The sequence below is a fragment of the Clinocottus analis genome, unplaced genomic scaffold (genome assembly GCF_023055335.1).
Source record: "Clinocottus analis isolate CAN_PGR_092001 unplaced genomic scaffold, fCliAna1.0.p SCAF_10, whole genome shotgun sequence".
NCBI lineage: Eukaryota > Metazoa > Chordata > Actinopteri > Perciformes > Cottidae > Clinocottus > Clinocottus analis.
In genome coordinates, this window is record NW_027175821.1 from 3,130,399 (window position 1) to 3,149,017 (window position 18,619).

Below are 18,619 nucleotides of genomic sequence, written 5' to 3' on the forward strand. Positions count from 1 at the left end.
CGAATCACTGTAACAAGATTATAAATCATAACTAATTAATAACTATTGATCATACTACGCGTCAAAACATCATAAATAATTGTTTTTAATTTAAAATCATCTTCAGTTTCATGTCTTTAATCATTGTGTGTTTATTTGGTTTATATTTGTTGTTTCTTTTGGACAATAAACATCAATAAAAACAAAACATCCTTTCAAAAAACTTTATTAATTATACCAATTTAATTAAAACATCTTTTCTTTCTGTAAAATGTTCATCTTTAACTTAAAACTGACCTGAAGTCAGTTAGTTTAACTAGTTAGTTTAACTAACTGACCTGAAGTCACACAAACGGAAAACAGCAGAAAAACCTCAAAGTGCAGAAAATGACGACGATAAAAAAACTTCTGAGAACAAACAAGAAAATAAAACATAGTGACACACACCACACTTACGTGTGTGTGTGTGTGTGTGTGTGTGTGTGTGTGTGTGTGTGTGTGTGTAGACTGTACTGATTGTCGTTGGTTATATAGAACACTTTTCTTAAAGCTTCTTGTTCTTGTTCTTGTTGTTCTTGTTCTTGTTGTCGTCGTCTCAGAGCTGAACGTGGCTTTAGTTTAGAAACATGAACTCATGGTACATTCATGTTGTTGACCACGGTGAATAGAGAGGGTCTCTGGACCTGCTCAGGGGGTCCAGAGACTCATGCCGGTTCTGGACCAGACTGGACCCGGGTCCTTCAGGAGGACATCTTTCAACTTCCTGGAGGACATCTTTATACATCCTGGAGGACCCAGGTCTCTCAACTGGTCTGGTTCAGGTCCCTGATCAGACCTGGTCTGGCGTGTTGCTGTTGAGTCCTAAAGCCTGAACCACGTCCAGACTGAGGCCGCTCTTCAGAGTCCTCCTCACTGAAACACACAATATACATCATTATATACATGTTCTACATAATATATACACATTATACATCTTTATACATCCTTATACTTCCATTATTGGATGACACTGAACATCGACAAAAGAAGGAGTGGTTTGTCCCTCACAGGGACCCTTACTACTGAACACACGGTTCATGTTGTCCCTGATAAAATACTAATGTTTCTTCTGGTACTTGTTCATTCTGTCCGTCATTACATATCAGAGGGTTAGGGGGTAGAGTACGTGCTCTGGTCCTCAGGTCTGCCTGGACCAGGTCTGGTTCAGACTGATCAGGACTCAGTGAGCAGTGACAACACAGATCGGAGATAGAGGTCTGTTGTGGAAACAGAGCTGCTGTTGAACCTGGACACAGCCTGGATCTGATGGTGGGGGTCATGTTGGTTCTGGACCAGACTCAAGGAGCATCTCAAGTCCAGGTCTTCTTCATGTGACCGCTCTTTGTCTCCAGGACTTTCTTAAAGTCCACCGGACCAACACACTGAACCAGCAGAGGAGCACATGCTCAATTGAGGCCACCTGGGACCAGGTACTATCAGGAACACATGGGTCCGGGTACTCACTGGACTTGCGGTTCAGGCGGGACCGCTTGCGGGTCTTGGGGCTGGAGGGTCGGTCTGAGGGGTTCTGGGTCACAGACTTTACCAGGCGGTCCATGATCTCGTCCGTGGCCTCGTCCTGGGAGGCGGGCCCGTCTTCTCTGGCTCCGAACATCTGAGACGGACTCACCCTGCCGAGACCTGAGGAACACAACCAGAGCCAGGTAAGGACATAAGGAGATGAGGACATGAGGAGACAAAGTGAGGCATGAGGACATAAGGACATGAGGAGGTTCAGGATGATCTAACGACGTCATTAAACATTAACAGAGACATCGTCTCCAAACTAAATTCAACAAATGCTAAAAGTGTCCTCGTCCAGGACCAAGACCTGGTCCTGGTTCTGGACCTGGTTCTCGTCCTACTCCTCGTTCTGGTCTAGGAAGGTGGACTTACTGCGGGAGGCTCTGGTGCGCCTCGGGCCTCGCTGGTCCAGAGTCAGCAGGTTCTTCATGTTCTCATGCTCCTCTTCCTGACCAGGCTCCACCTCTGCAGAGATAGGGGAGGAGCCATCCTCATCAGGCACCGCTGCCGAAAACCTCTCCGTCTGAGAGGAAGAGGAGGAAGAGGAGGCGAGATAACTAATGATTACTAATAACATCACAATAGAGACAGAACAGGATTCACACGTCTCCATCAGCTCCAGGATCCGATACCCAGTCTACTCTGTCACTCAACCCTTTAGTCCAGGGTTAACTTAACCCTTCATACCTCGGTGATCATCTTGCCCCTGGTCTTGGTCCTCTCCCTGTGAGCGGCTCGTTTCTGCTTGAGGGTCAGGACCCGCTCCCTGGTGGTCCGGTACTCCAGAGAGAACTCACTGATGATCCGGCAGAAGCTGGTGACCCGGATGTCTCTCACCGAGGAGGACGGCTGTCCCAGGAACAGCAGGAAGGAGTGGAACCTGCAGGAGCGAGGCGTCAATGTGCTGCAGCAGTCTGGACGAGTCTCGGGTGTCTCAGGTCTTTGTCTCACCTGTTGATGACCCTCCTGTGGACCACCTTGAGGATGATGATCCTCTGCGTGCAGTCCTTCAGGAACTCCGTCAGCTTGTTCTTCAGCAGCGCCTTCATCTCGTGTTTGGTCACCACCTTCAGGTTGTCCCACGATGCTTTGCAGCGTCTCTCCAGCTGCACCAGGTTCTCTGACAGCAGCTCAAAGTCCACCTGGAGATAAAGACCCTCAGTGAGCAGCCGGACTTCTGATAGCGAACAGTCACAACCCCCGACAAGTCAAAGGTCAAAGGTCGATCACTTGAACCGCACCTTGGAGGAGCGCGTGATGGCGGGGACCTCCGAGTAAACGTCAGAGGATTCTGGGAAATTCTCCAGCAGCAGACTGCAGGTGTGGTGCAGCAGAGTCTGCCGGTGGACCGTGTCCTTCACCTCCACCACCTTCTCCAGGTAGCCCAGCTCGAAGCCTTTAGCCTGCACGCACGCACGCACACGCACACGCACACACACACACACACACACACACACACACACACACACACACACAGATCTGTGTTTAGAGGAGCAACAGCTTTATCTGAGCCAACCAGCTGATCTGCAGTCTGCTCCAGATAATGTCCTGATGACCAGATATGAAGATTATATTTCATACACAAACTGCACAAAGACACCAGCAACCGTCTTCTGTCCTTCATGTCAAGGGCAGAAGACAGATACCTAGTATATATCTATAGCTATACATACATACATGTATATATGTATATATTTATGTATATATAACGGGCGTGGCGGGCCTCACGGTGGAGCTGTTGAGGAAGTTCCCGATGGCGAGCAGCGTGGCGAGGATCCTCCTGAAGGTCTGGTTGCAGGACAGCTGCTCCATGCCCAGCTTCAGGTCGAACAGAGGCTCGGCGATCTCCTGCAGGAGCAGACTGAAGATCAGTCTCTTGTTCAGATGAGTGTCCTGTAGCAGACCGGGTCTTTCCTCCCGGGGGGTCGTGGTCTCTGGAGGCCTTACCTTCTCCAGAGTCTCGTAGTTGAGTTTAAAGGACCAGAGCTGCAAGCGGGCGGTCAGGGCGCTGACGGAGGCCAGGCTCAGCAGGAACTGCTCCGCCGTGCCCAGAGGGACGTCCGGACTGGCCAGCTGAGCGTCCTGGATCTTCTGCTTCTCATCCTCTGTGGGGGTCATGGTCAGGATCTTCTGCTCAGGACAAAGGGGGTCAGCTGAGTCTGGTTCAGGTCTGAACAGTGGTCCAGCAGACAAGAAGTGCTCTTTACCTCTATTCCCTCCTTGCTGATGGCAAACTCGTCAAAGTTGAGGATGGCGGTCTTGATGACGTGGACGGCCGGCAGCACCGTCATCCCGATGTTGATGGCGTTGCTCCTCTTGGAGTCCAGAACCAGAATCACAGACCTTTTAGTCTCAGGCCCTTTCTGCAGGGAGACACCATATCACTGTACCAACAGTAAACAACTGAATAACTAGTAACAGTATTTATTATATGACAGTTAAAGTAATTATAACGATACAAATAACACCTACTCTTCCCGATCCTGTTTATATATTTATATAAATAATACAAAATTTAAAGATTTCATTGAGCCTTTCATTCACCTTGGCGACGGACATCTCCTTGGCCTTTGACTCAAACAGGTGCTCGAGGCGGCTCGTGTCCACGGACACTTTGTCCAGCGCCGCCCACACCGTGCCGCGCCCGAACCGGCACCGCCGAGGCTCCGCCTCCTGCAGCTCCCGCCAGAACAACTTCACAGTCTTCTTCTTCTTCTGAGAGGACGATGGTGGGGGAGGGGCCCCAAGGGGAGGGGCCGGAGGAGGAGGGGGAGGACCAAAAGGAGGAGGGGGAGGAGGAGGAATACCCAGGCCCAGGGGAGGAAGAGGAGGAGGAAGGGGAGGAGGAGGAGGAGGAACACCCAGGCCGGGAAGAGGAGGAGGGGGTGGGACGCCAGAAACGCAGGAGGAAGACGAGGAGTCCAAGGAGTCCATGTCCAGGACGTCGATGTCCTCCTCGTCCAGCAGGTCGGAGAAGTCCAGGTCTTTGATGCGCAAGGCGGCGGCGCTCGGCTGCAGCTGGTCCCAGGCGTCGGGGGCGGGGCCACTTTGCCCCCGGGGGGTCATCGGGGTCGTCTCCAGACGGCGGGCGTGGCTCTCCACGTCCACGCTGCTCTGCTGACGGAGGTGACGGGTCTGATGGATGACAGGTAATACATGTTATTCTCCTGGTGTCCACTAGGGGCATCACTCCTGTATTACAGAGATAATACATGTTATTCTCCTCGTGTCCACTAGGGGCATCACTCCTGTATTACAGAGGTAATACATGTTATTCTCCTGGTGTCCACTAGGGACATCACTCCTGTATTACAGAGACAGTACATGTTCTTTACCTGTTGCTCCTCGGCGAGGCGGGCCAGCGCCGCCTGGGCGGAGCCTTCCAGCCCCTGGAGCTCCGCCCGGCGGGAGGCCCGGCTCTCCTCCTGGCTCTCGTCGGGGCTGGCCGGCTCTACTGAGCGCGCTCGGAAGCTGGACAGGCGCTCGAACACGCGACCGCCTGAGAACACACACAGGAGGTCTCACTCGGACTGTACTCAAGTACTGTACAAAGTATACGTGTAGTTGAGTACATCACAAAGGGAAATCTACATACGTACTGACTATAACAGAGTACTTCTACAGTGTGGTACTCGTACTTTGACTATAACAGAGTACCTCTACTGTGTGGTACTAGTACTTTGATAGAGTAGCTTTACAGTGTGGTACGAGTACTTTGACTGCAGTAAAGGATCTGAATACTCCGTCGCTGGTAACTGTACATCTTGAAGGCCTTCCTTGAACATAGTGTACTCCCTTCATGTACTTATTGGTCATAGACAGTAATACTGTAGTATTATTAGCCGTCTGCTCTCACCGGGCAGGAAGCGGGCTTCTTCTTCTTTGTTGGTGTGGGCAGCAGCAGCAGGGGGCGGGCTCAGTGGGGCGGGGCTGGAGGTCTTGGAGTACAACATGTCCAACAGGAACTTCTTGTCCGGGGTCAGAGTTGTGCTCTGACGCGGCGCTGCACACGGGACAGGAAGTGAGATGTTCCTTCACAATAAAAGCAGCTTCTTCTATAAAAGCCATCATATTTTAACAGTAGTACTATAGTAATCCTATAGTAGTTGAACAGTACTCCTATAGTATTTAAACAGTACTCCTATAGTATTTAAACAATAATCCTACAGTATTTAAACAGTACTCTTATAGTATTTAAACAGTGCCCCTATAGTATTTAAACAGTACTCCTATAGTATTTAAACAGTACTCCGATAGTATTTAAACAGTGCTCCTATAGTATTTAAACATACTCCTATAGTATTTAAACATACTCATAGTATTTGAAGAGTAGTCCTATAGTATTTAAACAGTGATCCTATAGTATTTAAACAGTACTCCTGTAGTATTTAAACAGTGCTCCTATAGTATTTAAACAGTGCTCCTATAGTATTTAAACATACTCCTATAGTATTTAAACATACTCCTATAGTATTTAAACATACTCCTATAGTATTTAAACATACTCCTATAGTATTTAAACATACTCCTATAGTAAAGGCTGCAGTGACCTCTGGCCTCCACTAGGGGGCTCCTCCCTGCCACAGAGAGGATTCTTTACTATAGTTGACACAGTGGAGCTGTAGTCAGACTCCTGAACAAAGAGGATTGTGGGTAATGAAGGCTCACCTGGGTCATTCTGAGAGTCTGCGTGTCTGGAGGGCGAGACTACAGACAGAGACAAGAGAAGAAGAAGAGGATGAAAACAGGATGAAATAAACAGATAATTGTGCATCTGTTTCATAATGTAGTGACTACTCACGCGGGGCGCTGCCGCCCTCCTCTGCCGGCTGCAGGCTCGGGCTGATGATGTCATCACACGAGGACAGCCTGGCCTGGCTGAGGCGTTTACTCCTCCTCTTCTTCTCCCACTGTGTGGCCGCTAAACTGCGCAGGAAGGTGTCTCTGGGGGGGAGGGGCCAGGTGAGAGGAGCCAACATGGCCGACACGCTGCCACCTTCATCATCACTTTATTAATGCGGCATTCCTGTTAATATCATGTCTTCATGTTCAGACTCAAACCACCAACAAGAGTTCCTTCATTATCACCTTCACATCATCCTCATCATCATAATCATCACCTAAATTATCACCTTCATTATCACCTTCATATCACCCTCGTCATCATCACTTTCATCATCACCCTCATTATCATCCTCACATCACCTTCACCACCATCATCGCTCGTAGTTCATTCTAGTCCAACAAATGTAGATTCATTCGCCGCTAGAAACAGTCCAACAAATTCTATACTTCAGGCAGGAAGTCACACAGACAGGAAGTCAGTCAGACAGGAAGTCAGTCAGACAGGAAGTCACGCAGACAGGAAGTCACGCAGACAGGAAGTCACGCAGACAGGAAGTCACGCAGACAGGAAGTCACGCAGACCGGAAGTCACACAGACCGGAAGTCACACAGACCGGAAGTCACACAGACCGGAAGTCACACAAACAGGAAGTCAGTCAGACAGGAAATCACACAGACAGGAAGTCAGTGAGACAGGAAGTCAGTCGTTGTTGAGGAACATGAGAACAAACCCTGTCAGAGGTCAACGCTCATTTATCTTCACGGCAAAAACCCCAAACCAGATTTAACACTAGAGATTAGACTCCACCCAGCAAGCAGGAACCAGCAGCAACACACACACACACACACACACACACACACACACAAGCCCAGCCGGCCCCTCCAGCTCCCAGCATGCAATGGGGCTGCAGCATTACTTACTGAAACTTCCTCAGAACCGGCTTGTCTGGGTTAACATTACAGTCATCTGAGCTGCAGACACACACACACACACACACACACACACACACACACACACACACACAGTGAATCACATCTTCTCAGATGCGTTCAGGTGCACATCAGAGTTCCCATGATCCTCTTCAGTTTGTTTTTATCCATCAGCTTCATGAACCTTTTCTCTTACGAAGCTCAGACACACAAGAGGAAGAAGAGGAGGAGGAGGAGGAGGAGGAGGAGAAGGAGAAGGCTGAAGAGGAAGAGGAAGAGTGTACTTACCAGAAGAGCAGGTCAGCCTCCCCAGAGCTGGGGAGGAAGAGGAGGAGAGAAAAGACGAAGGAGGAATTTAGAGGAACAACATTATGAATTTATTTATAATGTTGGGTGAGAGAGACAGACACACACACACACACACACACGCACAAGATTCTGAAACATTTTCCTAAACTGGAAATGAAACATGAAATTGAGCAAATTCAGACGCTGTTTACAACACACACAATAATAATAATAGTTGTTATTATTATTATTAAATAATAATTATATAATTATTATTATTAGAGAATTATTATTATTATTATTGTATAATAATAACAATAATAATAATAACAATTATTATTATTGTGTAATAATAATAATTATTATTATTACAAATATTATTGCAATAATTATTATAATTATAATAATGGTGGGTGTAGCTACGTCACCATACATCCCAGTTCATCTCTCCACTTACTTGAAACTGGTTTTAGTCTCCGTCTTATTGCTGAGCAACTCCTGTTGAGAGAGATCTGAGGAGGAGCTACAAACACACACACACACACACACACACACACACACACACACACACACACACAGTGAAGCTTTAGTATTTTCACCATGAAGCTGACGTCAGTCTACAGGCTGCAGGTCTACATGTCAGCGGCTGTGAGGTCTACAGGCTGCAGGTCTACATGTCAGCAGTCTACAGACCTGCAGGATGGAGGATCCTCACAGCTGGTTTTGGAGAAGAGTCTGGACCTTCTGCTCAGACCCAGAGAAGACATGTGGTGGCTGAGGAAAGAGAGACTGCTAGAGGAGGAGGAGGAGGAAAAGGAGGAGGAGGCAGAGGAGGATAGAGGAGGAGGATAGAGGACAGAGGAGGACAGAGGAGGATAGAGGAGGATAGAGGAGGACAGAGGAGGATAGAGGACAGAGGAGGACAGAGGAGGAAGGACACCAGTGACACCATCAGAGACAGAAAACACCAAGTCAGCAAAAAAAGAAAAGCAGAAGAGTCTAGAACGCTGTTCAGGAACTAGTTTCTGGATCTGGACTCACACTGATCAGGATCCGTTCCTGGTTCCACTAAGTGGATCAAACGTCTTCTTGTCGTCAGGCTAACTGGGTTAGAGGCTAACTGGGTTTCTCAGAGGCTCAAGCGGACTTGTTAAGTTGACCAGACGTTAGTCATCGGGATAGAGTGTCTGCTCCTCTTCAGACGGGGAAACATCTGAGCACTGACTCCATGATGTTCTAACACTACAACGGCAATAAACTCAGAGGAACAGCCTCTTTGAGACGATCATCAGCGCATACGAGGGAGTCCAGACTATAATCAGGGCAACGCCTAAAGCTGCGTTCACAGCAAAAATGTTGAGAATATTCGCAATGCTTTTTCTGTGAATGCAGCTTAACACTGTACAAACATGTACCACAAGTCTGTGAGACGGCTACCTCGTAGCCTGTTTGTTTACCTTGTATACTGTTCCACCCAGCTGTTAGCTAATAGCTGTTAGCTGATAGCTACTAGCTGCTGCAGGTCTGAGGTGGAGACCCAGGAACTCACCTGCTGGTCGGGGGCTCGGCCTCCGGCTCTGCAGCCTCGGTGCCTCGGGGCGGCAGCGGAGACCCGGACGAACTGGAGACGGGGCTGCTGGGGTCAGAGGTCACCGGAGACGAGGTCCTGCTGCCCAATTCCACTGGGGGAGGGAGGGAGGAAGAGGAGGGGGAGGAGGGGAGGAAGGCCGGGGGAGGCGGGGAGGAAGAGGAGGGCGAGGAGGGGAGGAAGGCCGGGGGAGGGGAGGAGGAAGAGGAAGGGAGGAAAGCCTGGGGAGTAGGGGAGGAGGAGGGGGAGGAACTTGTGGAGGAGGGCACCAGGTTGGGCAGGGTGTGGCTGGACAAGCGGCCACTCCTCCGGCCCTCCTGCTCGCCGGCGGCCATCTTTCTTCTCTCCTTGCGGACGTGAGGGGAGGACTCGTCCGTCTCTCCGTCCTCCGCCCTCAGAGCCGCCTGCAACACACGCCGGGCTTTTATTGTGAAAGGATGGAAGCAGCAGGGTCATATTCACCGTGTTAAAAGTAATACGACCGTTGTATAAATGTGTGTGTAAACAAACGTTGTCGATACCTCGTACGCGGTGAACTGCGCGCGCAGGTCGGGCTCCGCCCCCTTGTTGCTCATGTGCTTGTGGATGATGAGTTCCATCCCCAACTGCTCCAGACTGTCCGTCACATCGTAGAAGGAGTCCTGGTCAGGGAGCACTGCGAGAGTCTACACAGACGCATGCGCGCACGCACGCACACAAAGTTACACTATTTGTTTACCTCGTAGGCGGTTTGTTTAGCTTGTTGACTGTTTGTTTAGCTTGTTGACTGTGTGTTTACATTCTTGACTGTTTGTTTACCTTGTTGATGAGCATCATGGTGAACATGAGCAGCTCCGTGTCGGAGCCGTTTCTCTCCTCCAAAACCTCCACCAGGTAACTCCATGGAGTCACACCTGGACACACAACAATGACATCATCACAGAGTCACACCTGGTGGTGAGTCACACCTGGTGGTGAGTCACACCTGGTGGTGGGTCAAACCTGCTGTTGAGTCACACCTGGTGGTGAGTCAAACCTGGTGGTGAGTCACACCTGGTGGTGAGTCACACCTGGTGGTGAGTCAAACCTGGTGGTGAGTCACACCTGGTGGTGAGTCACACCTGGTGGTGAGTCACACCTGGTGGTGAGTCACACCTGGTGAGTTAAACCTAGCGGTGAGTCACACTTGGTGGTGAGTCACACCTGGTGGTGAGTCACACCTGGTGGTGAGTCACACCTGGTGAGTTAAACCTAGCGGTGAGTCACACCTGGTGGTGAGTCACACCTGGTGGTGAGTCACACCTGGTGAGTCAAACCTAGCTGTGAGTCACACCAGGTGATGAGTCACCTGTCTCATTACAAAGATGAAAGAGCGCTCGCCTCTCTTCTCGTCCACCGTGGTCACGGCGGTGATGAGTTCAGGACTGTTGGACTCTGAATATTCCACGAACACGATGAGAAGCTTCAGAGACGTTTTCACCACGAGACGAGACTGAGGACACACAGATTAGAGAGTGAGTGTGAGTGTGTGCGTGTGTGTGTGCTTGTCTGTCCGTGCATGTCTTTAATCAGTTTGAGTCACAAGTCAAATCCATGAAGCAGACCTGACCCGTGATCAATGGACCCGTGACTGTGATCAATAGAGCTGATCAGGACTCACCGCACTTCCTGTCAGCGTGTAGAGCCACTGCAACGTCTCATTGTGCTTTATCACCCCGTTCATACCATCCACAAACAGCATGATCTGACTGAGAGCTGAGGAGGGAGGGACAGACAGACAGACAGACAGACAGACAGACAGACAGACAGACAGACAGACAGACAGTTAGTTTCAGCTGTAGTGGTCAGACTCTGTGGGTTCAGAAGGCTGATCTCAGCCCTGTGACTCTAACCAGACACAAGATGACATCATGGTTCCTTACAGCCTGGAGGCACTGATCCAGGTTCCTGTGTTCAGGCTGTAAATGGGGTCAGTAACCCGGTCCAGGAGGTCTCACCTCTCAGGATGTAGTTCTGGTAGTTGTGGTCGGCCTCCGCTCCGACTTGAATGAAGCAGTTCAACCCGTCAGAGGCCACGAACTCCGGGACCAGGTCTTTATCGTCCTGCAGGAGCAGAGTCACACAGATCCATCAGGGACGACCTTTGGTCCTCACGCGGGCCTGTGATGCGTTCAGGGTCCAGAGTCACACATCCTGCGATACGTTCAGAGCCCTCAGAGAGTTGTTACCTGGAAGAGCTGCTTGAGGGAGAACAGGGACCGCCGGAGTTCTGGACCGTGAGAGTTGTACAGCTTCTCTGAAACAAGAGAAAAAGAAGGAACAGGAAGTGATGTCATGGCAGAAGAGATGTGGATTCATGATTACTACTATTAGAATAATAATAATAATTATTATTATTAATAGACCACCAGAGGCCACCAGAGGCCATATGTTGGTTAGATTATGAATCAATACAAGATGTATTTATGATAGTTTCACACTACGATTCATAAAGTAATATATAATCGTATGATGTATTATTACTGATGAAACGTGTATGGAGTCATTAAAAATGCTGCAACAGGACTCAGTTCAGTGAAAGCAGGTCTGAGGTCACAGAAACCCAAACGTGTGAGGTCATCGATCTTATTCTCATCAAGACTCCAGAAGCAGAGAGAGGCTGCTGTACATAACATACTCTCATGATGTGTGTGTGTGTGTGTGTGTGTGTGTGTGTGTGTGTGTGTGTGTGTGTGTGTGTGTGTGTGTGTGTGTGTGTGTGTGTGAATCTATAAATAACGCTCAGTGATCCTGGAGCTATGTGGTCCGGGGCATCAGCTACTGGTCTCTCAAGGCCAACAAGAGAGAGTCCAGACTAACATAGATAGAGACAGAGTAAAGATATGTGGTTCCTCTGTAGGGCTCAGCCTTAAAGATAGAGTTAGGAGATGAGTTTTCTTTGTATGGCTCAGCCTTAGAGATAGAGTAAGGAGATGAGTTTCCTCTGTAGCGCTCAGCCTTAGAGATAGAGTAAGGAGATGAGTTTCCTCTGTAGGGCTCAGCCTTAGAGATAGAGTAAGGAGATGAGTTTCTTCTGTAGGGCTCAGCCTTAGAGATAGAGTAAGGAGATGAGTTTCCTCTGTAGGGCTCAGCCTTAGAGATAGAGTAAGGAGATGAGTTTCCTCTGTAGGGCTCAGCCTTAGAAATAGGGTAAGGAGGTGAGGTTCCTATGTAGGGTTGGGTCAGTCTCCAGTCATTATCTCTTCAGCTGAATGTTCCAGAAATAGTTCTTACGAAGTCCTGAAGAACCGTCTCACAGTAAGACGACACATTCTGACCGGAGAGAATCAGAGGGGTGAGACATGACGACCAGACATGTGAACTACAACAGGACCAGAACTACAACAGGACTGAAACTACAAGATGACCAAAGAACTACAACAAGACCAAAGAACGACAACAAGACCAGAGAATTACAAGAGGACCAGAACTACAACAGGACCAGAGGATTGCAAGAGGACCAGAACTACAACAGGACCAGAGGATTACAAGAGGACCAGAACTACAACAGGACCAGAGAACTACAACAGGACTACAAGAGGACCAGAGAACTAGTTGGAGGTTTTTTACTTCCTGAGTAACAAAGAGAAAACCAGCCTATATTTAGTTTCCTCTGGGTCATGAGTCTGTGGTGAGGACTGAGTGCCAGTCCACTGGAGGGAGCGAAGGAGGGAGGGAGGGAGAAACAGACACACAGACACACACAGTCTGGAGGGTTCCATCCTCTGACTCAAGACGGGTTGGGTTTAGAACCAAGCAGCTGAGAGGTGGGGACACACTGCCTGTCTGTCTCACGGTGAGGACACTGTCTCACGGTGAGGAAACACTGCCTGTCTGTCTCTCGGTGAGGAAACACTAATATAGATAATAAAGCGTCTTATCAGAGAGAACACAAAGACAGTGGCCTCATGCAGGAAGCAGCGCGCTGTGACTCCTCCAGAGGGAAGATGAAGATGAGAGCCAGTCATGAAAAATAGATGAAATGTCTTTGGTGTGTGTGTGTGTGTGTGTTGCATTCAAAGGAACAGAGGGTGATTCACACACACATATAACTGTGACCCAAAATGGCCGCTGGCCAGACTCATTTTCCGTCCCCCAGCTGAGGGGTTGGATTACACACACACACAGACACACACGCGCACACGCACACACACACACACACACACACACACACACACACACACACACACACACACACAGACACACACACACAGACACACACACACAGAATATGATGTTTGTGTTATTAATATCTAAAACAATAATATTAGCCCTCAAACTGAAGTCCTCATGAACTCCAGCAAAGAGACAGAAGGTAAAATTTGAAGGATTTGAAGACTTGAGGACATGAGAGCTTGATCACATGAGGACATGAAGACTTGAGAACATGCAGACTTGATCACATGAGGACATGAAGACTTGAGAACATGCAGACTTGATCACATGAGGACATGAAGACTTGAGGACATGCAGACTTGATCACATGACTTGAGGACATGATGACATGATGTCTTGAGGACTTGCACACATAAGAACATGAGCACTTGATAACTTTAAGACATGAGCACATGAGGACTTTAAGACATGAGGACTTTAAGACATGAGCACATGAGGACTCTCAACACGTCCAGTGAACTTGATCTGATCTACATCCTGCCGGCGTTCCTTCATAAGTGGCTGTTGTTTACAAGCTGAGGAGGATCCCCTGAAGGCACCGCAAGACAAGGACATGAACCAACAGGATCCCCTGAGACATGGAACACTTTCTCTTTCGTCTCCTCGTTGGTTCTGAGCTTTCATGCTGTTCTCCCACCACAGAAGAAGAACAGGCAGAGACAGGAAGGCTCTCCGGTTTCTTTTACCCCGAAAAACACAAAGAAGGAGAAGGAGGAAGCATGCTGGGCAATACCCTCTGGAGCAGGAAGAGCGAGCAAGAGCGGAGGGAGAGGAGGGGGGGTTCAACAATACTTCAGTCTGAACTCAACAATACTACAGTCTGAACTTAACAATACTACAGTCTGATCATGTCTGAACTCAACAATACTACAGTCTGAACTCAGATCTCCGAAGTCTCCAAACAGCAACACAAGGGACAAATCAGAGGTCACATGAAAGATGATGTTCCTGCTCAATCAGAGGATTTCAGATCTGCAGAAGGTCATAACAAAGTTTTACCAACTCAAAACTGATCGAGTCAGCTGAACCTTTTCATTTTTCATTTCTACAAATTCTATTTCCACTCACCATGAACTCCACAAAGACATCAATACAGTTTTCACAGAATTCTGTGATCCTGTTGAACCAGAACAGACTAGTTGATTATAAATAGTCTCATGCTACAAACTCTCAGGAACGCCATTTGATAGCTCCTCTTTCTCTTCCTTATACATCACAGTAAGATGAACAACACGATCGTTGTCAACAAGTTCTCCAGTTGTTCACACACACGCACACACACACACACATATACACAGTCCATCTTCTTTGGAAGACTACAATGCCCATAATGCATTTCACAAGGACTGCAGACAAATAGGCAAAGCAGGCCATTGTTTAGAGAAATATCACATCCATTCAAAATATTGCAAGCATGTGCTAGCATGTGCTAGCATGCGGTAACCCTTGTGAGCAGGACTCCAGAGGAGCCTGATGACCACATGATCACATGGAGACTCATGTCTGCTGTGGAAAGAAGGGTTCCACCAAATATAGCGGCAGAGAAGAGGAAAGGTAGGGACCAGATTCCACGTGAAGAAGAGGAAGGACACAGACTACTACAGACTTACTTACCCAGAATGGAGTGAACACGAACAGAGAGCTGAGTCCTCAGAATCAGGATGGGCTTCTTCCCTTTCCTACAAGAAGAAGAAGGAGAAGAGTTTATTTCTGCAGACATCACAGACTGAATACCACCAACATGAGAGTGAATGTTAATATTATGAATCTACAGGGACGTTTCTGTTCATCATTCAGGTGTAACCAGGTAACTAGGTAACAAAGTAACTAGGTAACAAAGTACGCTACACAACATCATGTCGTCCATGCTGCACAACATCCTGTAGGTCCATGCTACACAACTTTTATTTTTTTTAATTAAAAAATATATAGTATTTTTTTTTTGTTTTTATATTTTATAATATTTATAATACACAGGACAGGAGGACACAGGTAAAGGTGTTCTTACGTCACGTCTTCATAGAAACTCTCCAGCTCGTCTCTCTGCTCAGACAGAGAAGAGTCCAGGTCCAGATAGTTCCCATGGGGGGACAGCTGGAGGGTGCACTCCTCCAACTGATAGGGAGAGAGAGAGAGAGAGAGAGAGAGAGAGAGAGAGAGAGAGAGAGAGAGAGAGAGAGAGAGAGAGAGAGAGAGAGAGAGACTGTAATACCATCAGGATTTAAGGTCAGGACTCTATCATAATATCTAGGACAGGAAGTGAAGACCAGGCCCTTGTCCTCAGGATCTTTAGTCTCTGGAGGTTTGGATGAAGTTATCTTAAGTAACAGTGCGCTTAAATTTAAAATCAGGGTCTCCTAAGTAGAGAGGCGGAACCATGATCAGCACCCATGTGATTGGCTGAGAGCCGGCCATGTGACTGCAGGTGTGTCTGGACCTGAGAGCACAGGTTTATAGAAACAGAGAGAAACTGATCCTGGAGCAGCTCTCATGACGAATGAACATAAACCGGTTCATCATGTTGTGATCTGACTCACAGCTGGGGAAGAAAGGGGGCAGAGCTATCATCATCATCATCATCATCATCATCATCGTCATTATTATTATTATTATTATTGTAATGCTTTAATGCACCACCCGGAGAGACTTCAGTTGTATTAAGTAGTTTAAAAGTCATAAGCAATAGTTGTGTAGTTTAAAAGTCATAAGCAATAGTCATGTAGTTTAAAAGCTATAAGCAATAGTTGTGTAGTTTCAAATCAGACGTTCTTTAGCTTCTGTGGTTGACTTGTATTTAAAGCGTTAGAGAAGTGAAACATATGATCCTAACAGAGCTGGTTTCAAGAGGGCTATAAAGTGCTCTTGTCCGTGGCGGCTAACTTCTTTTCTTCTCATGGAGTCATGCTAGCAGTTTCAAACTTCTCCTAGTCTTTGTGCTAAGCTAAGCTAAATGCATCCCTGTACTGGACGAGTACATCAAATAGTCATCAACACCACTTCCTGTTGACGAGAGGAAGGAAACGCTCTTATCAACACGCTGCTGGAGGGTTACGTCGTCAGCCTCTCCTGCAACTCCATGAGGAGGAGGATGAAGAGAAGGAGGAGGAGTAGGAGGAGGAGCAGGAAGAAGAGCAGGAGGAAAAGCAGGAGAAAGAAGGAACCAGCTCAGAAGAAGGAGCAGGATGCTGGACTTCCTGTTGCGTCCCTGAGTCTCGGCTCATATCGCCTCAGTGGATCTGGGCCTGCAGCTCGAGCCCCAGTGCATGATGGGAACAATTAGAGGGCTGGTGGAGGAATGTAGTCTGGAGGTCCGGAGCCTTCTGGTCTTTATCTGATCCTGAAGACTCCAGCGGGACTCTGAAGGGCTCTGAAGGCTGGACCGGATCCTTGTGTTGCAAACAGTGAGGAAGATGAAGCAGAGTTCACTCTTCATCATCTTCTTGACGTCCTCCTCCTCCCTCCTTCTTCCAAGCCACTTTGTTGACTACTTTACAAACAAGATGGATGACATATACGCTCCTCATTTACTGATCTATCTTCTAGAACTACAGCTCCATTAACTTCATCTTCTCCTTCGCCCTCTCACCATGGGGTCCCTCAGGGCTCTGTCCTGGGTCCTCTCTCTCTCTCTCTCTCTCTCTCTCTCTCTCTCTCTCTCTCTCTCTCTCTCTCTCTCTCTCTCTCATCCTGTAGGTCCATGCTACACAACATCCTGCTCGTCCAACTGAGCATGCTCACTAGCGTCTCCTTTAGCTCCGCCTCCTAGCCCTCAATCTGGCCTCCTTCCCAGCCGTTAGTGCATTTTACTTAGAAAAATGATTCATTAAAACCAACTCAACATCCTCTGAGTCACAGACATCTCTTTCTCAATAGAAGCCTTTTTGGGTCACGTGACATCACAAGGCGTCACGTGACGGACCAGGAAGTGACTCTCCTGTTTAACCTCTGTATGATATGGAGTCCACAGGTGCATGCTGGGAGGCAAGGCACTTTGTGATGGGTATGCTTTCTGACGAGATATCGACCAAAATATGAATTCTAGAAAATAACTGGAACATAAATGATGAACATCACAATGCTTCCAACAGTTGTTATTTCAGTGTGAAGGACAGATGGATCCCATCGTCTGAGTTTAGACACAGCTGTTGGTTCCTAACCACTGGGTTATATATACACATATACATACACACACACACACATCTGAACACATGACTCACAGACAATGCTGGACTGAGTGATCAGCAGCAAAGCACCATCAAATGTTCAGAAAACTTAATTTTACCCACAAACGCCATTAAGAAATGTGGCATTTTTAACATGAGAGTCGATAATCATCCACCATGAATACAAAAAGCTCAACGATTAGTCAATATTTGGTTCTCAGGTAAGTTCGGCAGCACGCAGCTCCACATCGGATGTTCACAAAATGCATATGAATGTGCTAGATGACGTCACTTCTTCAACACGTTGAATCACCGTCTCAGTAGAAGAACTTTTAAATTCACTGATTTGTAACCTGAGTCTGTCTTGAGAGTTGACACGCCCCTAACTTCAGCCCGCTCCACCTGTACAGGTTGAACTACCGGTACAGGTGAACTACCTGTACAGGGCGAAGTTAGTCATTATATATATCTGTATAAATATGTTGTTCTCGCTCACCTTCAGAGGCGCCTCCAGCAGCTTGTGGATCCCGGCTAGCTGCTCGCTGAGCGGCAGGTCCTCCTCCACGCTGACCGTCGGAGGTCTCCTCGGCTCGGGGAAGTTGGTGCAGATGAACGGGTCCGAGTCCTCCAGGAACTGGACCCGGCAGACGACGGAAGCCATGGCCGCGAGACGCAACCCAAACCCGGCTGGACGCGCGCGCGTGCGTCAGTGCTGAAGTCGAGTCAGACTGAAGGAAACCCGGTCCCGGTCTGCTGGTGACCGGACCGGTGAAGCTGCTGCAGACATGCAGAAGCACTTCCGGTTAAACCTTTTAAAATAAAGGCTGTTCTTGAAATCGATTTTTTTTTTAAATAACAAGAGGATCAATATGATGCCATGATATATATGATATATATATATATATATATATATATATATATATATATATATACTATATAATTATAATAATATATAATATTATATATATATGCTTATATATAATATTATATATATATATATATAATATTGTATAATATGTAATATGTCGTATATATATATATATATATATATACATATATATATATATAT

General features: G+C 47.6%; 1 protein-coding gene across 1 annotated transcript; it reads right to left on the reverse strand.

Moving 5' to 3' along the window:
* Positions 1-196: 196 nt before the first annotated feature.
* On the reverse strand, positions 197-18,279 carry fhod1 (formin homology 2 domain containing 1). Its single transcript, XM_068590732.1, has 26 exons — positions 18,047-18,279; positions 15,396-15,502; positions 15,002-15,066; positions 11,401-11,468; positions 11,170-11,275; positions 10,833-10,927; positions 10,553-10,664; positions 9,992-10,086; positions 9,715-9,858; positions 9,155-9,597; positions 8,299-8,397; positions 8,063-8,128; positions 6,344-6,486; positions 6,211-6,249; positions 5,399-5,545; positions 4,878-5,041; positions 4,087-4,677; positions 3,750-3,905; positions 3,490-3,672; positions 3,271-3,390; positions 2,784-2,945; positions 2,494-2,684; positions 2,230-2,422; positions 1,915-2,065; positions 1,483-1,659; positions 197-891 (listed from the first exon to the last, which is right to left on the reverse strand). The coding sequence occupies exons 1-26, from the start codon at positions 18,209-18,211 to the stop codon at positions 809-811; spliced, it is 4,065 nt and encodes a 1,354-aa protein (XP_068446833.1). The 5' UTR covers positions 18,212-18,279; the 3' UTR covers positions 197-808.
* Positions 18,280-18,619: the final 340 nt, after the last annotated feature.